The sequence below is a fragment of the Mirounga leonina genome, unplaced genomic scaffold (genome assembly GCF_011800145.1).
Source record: "Mirounga leonina isolate KUSES-001 unplaced genomic scaffold, KU_Mleo_1.0 Mir_153, whole genome shotgun sequence".
NCBI lineage: Eukaryota > Metazoa > Chordata > Mammalia > Carnivora > Phocidae > Mirounga > Mirounga leonina.
Window position 1 is genome coordinate 16,771,010 of NW_023270387.1, and position 10,713 is coordinate 16,781,722.

Below are 10,713 nucleotides of genomic sequence, written 5' to 3' on the forward strand. Positions count from 1 at the left end.
GAAGGAAAGGAAGGAGCCAGAAATGTGGGGAAGGAAGGGTGCCATCAGTGAAAAGGAGCTGCCAGGCAGAAGGAAGAAGCCACATGTATGTCAAGACAACTTCTGCTCACATTTCACTCTTTTTGGGGGCTACCTTAGGGTCTTATGTATACGCTAATAAACAGCAAGTCTGTTGAATCAGAGGAGCTGAGAAAGAAAGAAGCAAGAGATGCCCATGCGGAAACAGTTTGTGTATGTCTGTGTGGTTTCCATAGCCCGCCAGATTCTTGACATTTCTCAAAGGGAGAGTCACGGGGCAGAACCATGTCTTTATTTCAGAACCTAGGAAACTGTGGGTACACTGTGTGCATCTGGAATTGATGATAGTGATTTGGTTTTTCAGCTGAATGGTCAGGAAGTGGAATTACCTTTTTTCCATCCTTCGGGGAAGCTGGAAATCTATCGAAACAAAAACAGCACGACGGTCGAGTCCAGGGGTGTTGTGACCATCCAATACTTGGACATCGGTCTGCTGTACATCCAGCTCTCCACCGTTTATTTCAATTGCACGGGCGGGCTGTGTGGCTTCTTTAATGCAAACGTCAGCGATGAGTTCTGTCTCCCCACTGGCAAGTGCACGGACAACCTGGCGGTGTTCCTGGAAAGCTGGACAACCTTCGAGGAGATCTGCAACGGGGAGTGTGGGGACCTGCTGAAGGCTTGCAACAATGACTCGGAGCTGCTCAAATTTTATCGGAGCCGCTCCAGGTGTGGCATCATCAATGACCCCTCCAACAGCTCCTTCCTTGAGTGCCACGGGGTGGTCAATGTCACCGCCTACTACCGCACCTGCCTCTTCCGCCTGTGCCAGAGCGGGGGTAATGAGTCGGAACTCTGTGACTCCGTGGCACGGTATGCAAGCGCTTGCAAGAACGCCGATGTGGAGGTGGGCCCCTGGCGGACCTATGACTTCTGCCGTAAGTCGGGGCTCCGTGATGCGGGAGGCCACCTGGGAGAGGCAGGAGTTGAGCTTAAGGACAGTCCGGTGCTTGTGTGTACCTTCCTCGTCTGGTGTGTCCTTTGGAAGGCCCCTCACCCCAAACCTGACTGGTTCTCACCTTTATTTCTGTTTCTGCTTACACGGTGTCTCTTCATCGTGGAGGGATTAGCCATCCTATTGACTCTTGGTTTTAGCTAGCGGAGGATATGCGTCATATCAAAGACTAGAAGTCTCTGTGATGGCTCCATCAGGGCCTTCTTTCTTGGCAAAGAACGGCTCCATTCTTTCCATAGAAGGTGATCAGTCAGAGCGCCTTTCACGGAGTAGAGATTAGCGCTGCTCCCTGGGGCAAGCCTGACAATGGCTATGAAGAGAGTCCCACGTTGCTTTTTTTTCATTTTGTCCCCCAAGTATTTGACCCCTCTCAGCAGGGCGGTAGCAGTACTAGTAGTAATTAGAATAATTGCTGAGAAGCCCTGACATATAACACCCGGGGCAATGGGGGAGGCCAGGGGGAGGAGTGAGTAGAAGGGGCGGGAGGCATGGCCGAGAGGGCAGGACCCATGCCCGGAGCAAGGACTGCCCCACCTGGGCTTCAGCACCCATCCCTTTCCCACCAAAAAATCAGCCCCAAACCCAAACCAATGCGACCATTAAGATTCCATCCTCTATGTGTATATATACACAATGGAATATTATGCAGCCATCAAAAGGAATGAGATCTTGCCATTTGCAACGACGTGGATGGAACTGGAGGGTATTATGTTGAGCGAAATAAGTCAAAAAGAGAAAGACATGTATCATATGACCTCACTGATAGGAGTAATTCTTAATCGCAGGAAACAAACTGAGGGTTGTTGGAGTGGGGGGTGGGGTGGGAGGGATGGGGTGACTGGGTGATAGACACTGGGGAAGGTATGTTCTCTGGTAAGCGCTGTGAATTGTGCAAGACTGTTGAATCTCAGATCTCTACCTCTGAAACAAATAATGCAATATATGTTAAGAAAAAAAAAAGAAGAAGAAGAAGGTAGCAGGAGGGGAAGAATGAAGCGGGGGAAATCGGAGGGGTAGACAAACCATGAGAGACGATGGACTCTGAAAAACAAACTGGGGGTTCTAGAGGGGAGGGGGTGGGAGGATGGGTTAGCCTGGTGGTGGGTATTGAGGAGGGCACATTCTGCATGGAGTACTGGGTGTTATGCACAAACAATGAATCATAGAACACTACATCTAAAACTAATGATGTAATGTATGGGGATTAACATAAGAATAAAAAAAAAAAGATTCCATCCTCTACATCTGTTCATCTCTCTTGACTAATCTCCTGCTCTCTAGTTTATTTCTCAAAACTTTTTATTTTGAAATAATTGCAAAGTTATAGAAATGTTGCATGAGTGTCTGTGTACCCATTACCCAGATTAACCCACAGTTAACATTTTGCCCCATTTGTTTTATCATTGTATCTCGCACTCTCTCTCTGCATTTGAAAGTAAGTTACATACATCATACCCCTTTGCCCCTAAATACTTCAGTGTGTATTTCCTTAGAATAATGACACTCATTTACAGAGCCACGGTATCATTACTGACCTTAGGAAATTTAACACTGATACAATCATTTTATATCCACATTTCAATTTTGTCAATTGACTCATGATGTCTTTTATGGCTTTCCCCCTTCAATACAGATCTAGTCTAAGACCCCATGTTGTATGTAGAGCTCTCATGTCTCTTTAGTCTCCTTTAATCTGGAATAATTCCTTAGCTTTCTTCTCTTTTATTGTCATTTTTAAAGAATACAGCCTCCCACCTTTTAAAATAGAATGGCCCTCCATTTGGGTTTGACATTTCCTCGTGATTAGGTTCTGCTGTGCGTTCCTCTCAGACCCCTGCGTAGGTGACATCTGTTTTCCTCATGGTATCATGTCACATGCAGTGCATGCTCTGTCTAACCTCTCAGTGGAGATGGGCACAGTGGTCCCCTGGTCAGGTGTTGTCAAATGTCTCTATTCTGTGGTCACATTGTTTTTGTTCTCTTACAACTAATCAGCTACAGGTGGGGAGATACTTTAAGACAATGCAAGTATCCTGTGGAGAAAGTGTGAGAGAGGATGATAAAGCAAATGGGGCAAAATGCTAACTGTAAGCTACTACCAAAATCCCCCTCCTCTATTTAGTGCCCATTGATGATCTTTGCTTGTATCAGTCTTTTTAGCATGATGATTACAAGCTAATGGTTTCCAGCTCCAGCGCTCTGTTCACTTATTTACCAAAGTACAGATGTCATTCTGCTATAAGCAAGAGGCTTGCCTTCTCGTCTGTGTGTCTGCCTATCATCCATCCATCCATCCAATCATCCATTTTCCCATCCACCCAACCATCTTACTCAATCATCTTTTTATTGAAGTATGATTAACATTTGGTGTTATATGAGTTTCAGGTGTACAATATGATTCAACAATTCTATATACTTCTCAGTGCTCATCACTGTAAGTATACTTCTAATCCCCTTTGTCTATTTCACCCCTCCTCCCATCCCCTTCTGACAACCACCTGTTTGTTCTCTGTATTCAGGAGTCTGTTTTTTTTCTTTGTTTCTTTTTTTCTTTATTTGGTCATCTGTTTTTTTTTCTTAAATTCTACATAGGAGTGAAATAATATGGTGTTTGTCTTTCTCTGACTGACTTATTTTTCTTAACATAATACACTCTAGCTCCATCTCCATCATTGCAAATGGCAAGATTTCATTCTTTCTTGATAGCTGAGTAATATTCTATTGTATGTATATATACCACATCTTCTTTATCCATTCGGCTATGGATGGACACATGACAACCTAAGTGTCAATCATCTATCTTATCAATATGGACACACACATTCATAGTTTTTCAATTATTTTTATTTCATATTATATTTGTTCATGATTTTGGTGTTAAAATTATTCCGGATTTGGCCTGTGGGAGCCCTTTGAGCTGCCTCTTATGTCCTTTGGGCATGCCTTGGTCACTTTCTTACTTTTTGGTATAACAAGATGCTCCACGTTCATCCTATAATCTTCCCTGCCCCAGACTAGAATCAGCCATTGCTCCAAAAAGCCCTAATTTCCCCTGGTGGGAACTGTTCCTAGAAACCAAGATCGGGGTGAGGCTTATCCATTGCTACAGGGGTATTTTTGCTTTGCCACTAAGCCCTTTCAACAGAAACATCTTAGAGCTAAGAACTAACACACACACACACACACACACACATTGCACACATACATACAGGCTTGTCTTTTTACATCTCTGGTTTCTGAGCTTTGGGAGCCCAAGGAGCATGTGGATGGTTTGGTGGCTCTCATCTCAGAAAAGGCAGTGATATTCTTGGTGACCCTTAACCACACTGGGGAGGGATGAATAGCAGATGCTGTGAATCCTGAAGCTGGAATTCTGGGAGCATTCATATGTCACCTACAAGGAGAAAAGCTTCAAGGTCTCTCCTGACCACCACATCTAGTGGGACCTTGTAATACATTCCCCAAACCTTCTTTTTAATCTGCCTCCACATCCTCTCTGGTCCTCTCTGCAGCTTATCTACTATGATCTCTGTCCTTCTCCTGCTCTCAGCTTTCTGGTTGCAGCTCATTCACGGTTCAGGGTTACTGAGGCCGACCCCTACCAAATCCATTTTGTTGCCCCGCCATGTCACCATGTCTGCTGTCCTTTCGGACCGTGACTTCCGTCCAGCAGGCAGTGTTTCTGGATTGCTTTTGCTGTGCGCGGAGCATACTTTGGTCGCATCGGCGGTGCAAAGCACAGTGGAATGGGGATGATTCCCTCTTTTCCTGGGTGTGATGGTTGCTGAGAATAGCTCCTCACCACCCCTCCTCTGCAGAGCTGGGGGAAGTTCTTTTCACTGCCTTTTTTAGAGAGAGAGAGACATGTGGACAAAAGCAGCCAAGGGTCTGGCAAGAAGGACCGGAGCGTGCATGTTTGATCAAGGAAGACTCGGGTACTAAGGGGTTAATCTGGTCGGGGTCTTGCAGGCTGGGGAATGGGCTGAAGACCAGCTGCGAATCAGGAACACAATCTTCTCTGGGCCTAGCGAGAGACAGACAATCACTGCTTCTGTGTTCCGAGATTTTGAACCAACCCTCATGTTGGCAGAGCCAGGCTGCCCAATTAAATAATTTCACAGAGGCATTTCAGAGGCCAGAGGAAGTTTTATTACTTCACGTCTGTATGTTCCAGACTTTCAGACAAATTCAGACAACACAATAAGTCATCAAGTGAGAGCCATTTAAATAAGTCATGTTATTTGCTATCACCATAAACCTGCAGTCGATGTTATAACATTCATAATTTAGAGACAAATGTGAAAATCCCTCTATACGGACATATTTAATCAGGGCTGAACTAGCCTTCAACTCCAAAGCCGTATGGTATTGTAGTCAACGGGAGTGGAGATAGTCCTTTAGCCCAGAGGAAAAAAGATTGGCTCTCAGTACATAGTGCAGAACTGGTGAGTTGGTACTTGTGGGCAGAGTTATTATTATCGTGCAATTTATTTCTCTGTAGTGTCCTCTCTGTCCTTGGGTTGTAAAACACTATTAAGGAGTGAGAGTATGCACAAAAGCTAAAGAAAGTTTTAAAGAATTGGCTCCTTTGTCCAGAGGATAGTGGGGACATTCACAGATCTCTAGACTACCCAGACTTCTAAGTAGATTTCTTCTGGCTCCTGGATTCATCCATGCCCTGCCCAGGTCAAATTTTGGCAGGCAGATATAATAAAGAGAAATGGGAAGGTGACCTGGAACTCCATGGTGAGCAACACATGCTGTTACCATATTATGTGCTATCCTTTGTGACTCAGAGACTCGATCTATCAAGGAAGGCTTCTGGGCAGAAGTGCAATATGAAGTGAATCTTTTTTATTATTATTATTATGTTAATGTTAATCACTATACATTACATCATTAGTTTTTGATGTAGTGTTCCACGATTCATTGTCTGCGTATAACACCCAGTGCTCCATGCAGAATGTGCCCTCTTTAATACCCATCACCAGGCTAACCCATCCTCCCACCCCCCTCTCCTCTAGAACCTTCAGTTTGTTTCTCAGAGTCCATCGTCTCTCATGGTTCGTCTCCCCCTCCGATGTCCCCCCCGTCATTCTTCCCTTCCTGCTAGCTTCTTCTTCTTCTTCTTCTTCTTTTTTTTTTTTTTAACATATAATGTATTAATTGTTTCAGAGGTACAGGTCTGTGATTCATCAGTCTTACACAATTCACAGCACTTACCATAGCACATACCCTCCCCAATGTCTATTACCCAGCCACCCCATCCCTCCCACCCCCCACTACTCCAGCAACCCTCAGTTTGTTTCCTGAGATTAAGAATTCCTCATATCAGTGAGATCATATGATACATGTCTTTCTCTGATTGACTTATTTTGCTTAGCATAATACCCTCTAGTTCCATCCACATCATTGCAAATGGCAAGATTTCAGGGTTTTTTGATGGGTGCATAATATTCCATTGTATATATGTACCACATCTTCTTTATCCATTCATCTGTCGATGGACATCTTGGCTCTTTCCACAGTTTGGCTATTGTGGACATTGCTGCTATAAACATTGGGGTGCACGTACCCCTTCGGATCCCTACGTTTGTATCTTTGGGGTATATACCCAGTAGTGCAAGTGAAGTGATCTTGACAGATGTGTAGGATTTGGCTTTGTGAGGCCCATCTGCCATGGGAAAGAATGTGAGCAAAGAAGGTGGGAGGGACCAGGGGCAGAAGGCAGTGAGGAGGTAGAAAAGGCCCGAGGGCACCAGGAGCCAAGAAATGAAAGACAAAGAGAAAGGCAATTTGTAGAGTAAAAATGCCTTCATAAAGTATATCCTACTAGAAGAAGTGTGAACAGGGGAAAGGTTTTCTATTTATTGAGACTCTACTGTAAACTTAATATATTAGGTCATTAATCCTCAGAACAACTGTGCTAGATAAGTATCATCTTTATTTAATAAAAGAAGAAACTGAGCTCCGAGGTGGTATCCACAGGTCTCTATGGACCCAAAGCACTGGTTCTTTCCGGGTCACTCTCCCTCCAGAGTCCTTGAGTCAGGGGACTTAGCGTTGGGAGATCCAGATTGGGATCTCTCTGGTACTTACGGGCTGGATTAGGTTAAGTCACTGAACTTGAGTTTCTCATCTGTAAGACAGAGATGAGAAGACTTTGCTTACCTCCCAGGCTGTTGAGTAAAGTCACGCCAAACTGTCTACAAGGATGCCTGGCATGTAGCAGGTGCTCACGGAGGCTCATAGTCTTGGGATCTTCTACACAGAAAGCTACGTGCCCCAGGAGCACAGGAGGGGTTCCCTGAGCCTCTGATCACCCCAAACGAGGATGACAGTAGCGCTGAGCCCATGGCGTTCACGTGCATACCACACGCATCTAGCGAGTGCACACACACTCTCTCTGCCCCCTGTCCCTTGCTCAAGCCTGTCTTCTCCTTGGCCACCCTCAGCTCTGGAATGCCCGGAGAACAGCCATTTCGAGGAGTGCGTGATGTGTGTGGAGACCTGTGAGACGCTGGCCCTGGGCCCCATCTGTGTGGACAGCTGCTCTGAGGGCTGTCGTTGTGACGAGGACTATGCCCTGCAAGGCAACCTGTGTGTCACCCGCAGCGAGTGCGGCTGCAACTTTGAGGGCCACCAGCTCGCCAGCAATGAGACCTTCTGGGTGGACGCGGACTGCCAGATCTTCTGCTCCTGCAACAGCGCAGACAACAAGGTCCACTGCGAGAGCATCCCGTGCAGGGGGGACGAGTACTGCCTGGAGGAGGGAGGCCTCTACTACTGTTGGCCCCGAATTGACGCCTCCTGCATTGTCTCAGGCTACGGCCACTACCTGACCTTTGATGGCTACCCCTTTGACTTCCAGACCAGCTGCCCCCTCATCCTGTGCACCACAGGAAGCAGGCCAAGCTCAGACACTTTGCCCACGTTTGTCGTCACGGCCAAGAACGAGGACCGGGACCCGTCGCTGGCCTTGTGGGTCAAGCAGGTGGATGTGACCGTGTTTGGCTACAGCATTGTGATCCACAGGGCCTACAAGCACACAGTGCTGGTGAGTAGTCAAGGCCAGACGGCAGGAAAGCAGTTGTGGGGATGTGAGCGTGGGGGTCCTGGGTCAGCGGGCCAGGCTGCAGCTGAACCGGGCTGGCCTGGGATCCTAGGAGAAGCCTAGGATGTTAGAGCAGAGAGGGACCCTGGAGATTCTCTTTATCTTACAGATAAGGACACTGAGCCTCAGTGACAAAAATGTTCTGCCCAAGGCACCGAATTGGGAGCAGAAATGGTACCCTTCCTCATGTAGCAGAGTATATTGGAGAGAGCACAGAGCGAGGTTCGAATCCCAGCTGGGCTGCCGCTGTGTGTCCTTGGGTGGTCACTCCATCTGCAAAAGAGAACACGTGCCTAGCACGGCTTAGATGCCTGTTAGTGGTACTACTGCCCGATCCACCTCCTTCCCTCTGTGGAGCCCAGGATGATAGTTCCCTGCTCTGGCCTCCTTCCCACCACTTCCTGGCTCCCCGTTGGCCCCCATGAGATCTGAGAGTTCAAGAGTCTTGCAGGCATCTGGAGCCCTCAGGGGCCTCCTACAATCTTCTACTTGGGCCTCAAATAGGAAAGAGTGAACTTTGTCACTCCTTTGATGAAGACAGGAGCAGATAGGGCTGGAGGAGCTCTGTGTGCTCACTGTCAGGCCTGAGGACATCAGCCCCCCGTGAAAGACCCAGCCCCTCCTTCCCCCAGGTCTTGCTTTGAGCGGAACCGGGAGCGCTGACAAACCAGCCAGTGGCCCCGCTCTGAGGTTTGGGAGGGGCTGATACGGGGCGTGAGCCTCTTAGCACGATCCTCGATGATCTGTGGCGTAATTTATCTCTACAGGGACTCCTTTTCACCTCGTATACATCCTCTGAAAAATGCTGAGCTCTTACAGGGGAGTTCCCTGAGCAGCTCTCCAGATCTCTTTCCTTCCTTAGAATCGCCTTACCCTCCCTCTCTGACAGAAGCTTCTGAGCTTCCTAACTGCCTGCCCTTTCCCGTTTATCCGAAAATGTGCCTTCTTGGCATCTAAGGCAGGGGACTCACTGGGCCCATTCCTCTTCCCTTCCTTGGATATTATACCCAAATCCCTGACTGCTTTCCTCGATGCTTCCCAGAACTGTTGGTCCCTATACCCATGACTGCATGAATCGTATTGTCATTCCGGGGGCGGGGGGGTGCCCATATCCGACTGGCTCGGTACTAGTCGTGGGCTTCTTGAGGGCAGGAGCTCTGCCTAATTCATCTTTATGTGAAATGACTCTGATGTCAGGACAGTCAACACATTTGTCCAGGGGATGAATGAGATGACATAATAGCCCCTCTCTCCTACGGTCCCCAGGACTTACCATTTTGCTGCTGGCCAGGTCCTCATCGATCTGTGGGATTAAATTGCCATGGAGGCAAGATAGGAAGACAGCAGGTGCCTTTCTTGTAGCCACATAAGGCTTCCCACAGATGTCTAGATAGCGGAGGCTGCCCATCACAGTAATGGTCCTCGATACCATTTTGTCATCGTATGTGTTAAAACAAACACATGGGTCATTTTGTTTTTCTCCTCATCTGATCTATTTCTACCCTTAGATTTATACCTTTTCATGCAGCTCCTTATCTCCTTGACATTCAACACCCTTCCATCATTCTACCTTTTAGGGTTTTTTTTTTTTCTTCTTTTAAAAATATAATTTGCTCATAGGTCCTGTCTCATACAGGGTATTAGGAGATTGCATTTTCTGCCTCGTGTTCCGCACTCTTCGGCATTTAGGTGTATGGACCTCTGAGACTCGCAGGCAGTTTTCTGACCCAGTTATTTTCACAGGCAGACCACTGGAGCCTCGTGAACACTTCCTCTCTTTTGGACTGTCCCTGCTCTCTTTCCTGATGGCTGATTCCCCGCTCTCCCTGAGTGTCTCCCTCCCTTGCTCCCTGCTGTGGGGCCAAGGCCCTGATGGGTCAGCTCACCTTCCCAGCATATATCCTGCCCTGGTCTCGTGGGATGTGTTCATGGCGAAAGGCAAGAGCCATGGGCATCACACAGCTGGCTTCTTCCCCATTAAGTGATGGAGAGGGAAGAGAGTACTCATTTCCTGGGGCTGACATCACAAAGTATCACAGACTAGGTGGATTCAAGCAACAGCAAGTTAGTCTCTCCCGGTTCTGGAGGCTACAAATCCAAAATCAGCTCCTAGCTTCTGGCAGTTGTAGGCGATCGTTGCCCTGTGGCAGCATCACTGCTGTCCCCGCCTCATCTTCACGTGGCTTTCTGCCCTCTGCACCTTCTGTTTTCTGGGCCAAGTCACTCTCCCACTTTATGGACCCCAGTCTTTGGGTGTAGCACCCACCCTGATCCAGTATGACCTCATCTCAACGTGATGTACCTGCAAAGACCCTATTTCCAAATAAGGTCACCTTCACAGGTATGGGGGGGTGGTGGTGGTGGTTAAGACTTTAGCCTATCTTTTGGGGGGGCACAGCTCAACCCACAACAAGGAGTCAGTAATGGGCATCAAGGAGGAATTGATTAAAGGGGTGGAGGGGGGAGTCCTAGCCAGGGCATGTCTGTTTTTCTTTCTTTCTTTCTTTCTTTCTTTCTTTCTTTCTTTCTTTCTTTCTTTCTTTCTTTCTTTCTTTCTTTCTTTCTT

General features: G+C 47.3%; 1 protein-coding gene across 2 annotated transcripts in view; it reads left to right on the top strand.

Moving 5' to 3' along the window:
* Positions 1–10,713, top strand: part of LOC118013327 (tubulin-specific chaperone cofactor E-like protein) — a 160,120-nt gene that overhangs the window by 115,493 nt on the left and 33,914 nt on the right. For both annotated transcript variants that reach the window (XM_035009153.1, XM_035009154.1), the window contains 2 exons: positions 383–956; positions 7,489–8,090. In XM_035009153.1, the coding sequence (XP_034865044.1) occupies positions 383–956; positions 7,489–8,090 (1,176 nt within the window). The remainder of the gene's footprint in view (positions 1–382; positions 957–7,488; positions 8,091–10,713) is intronic.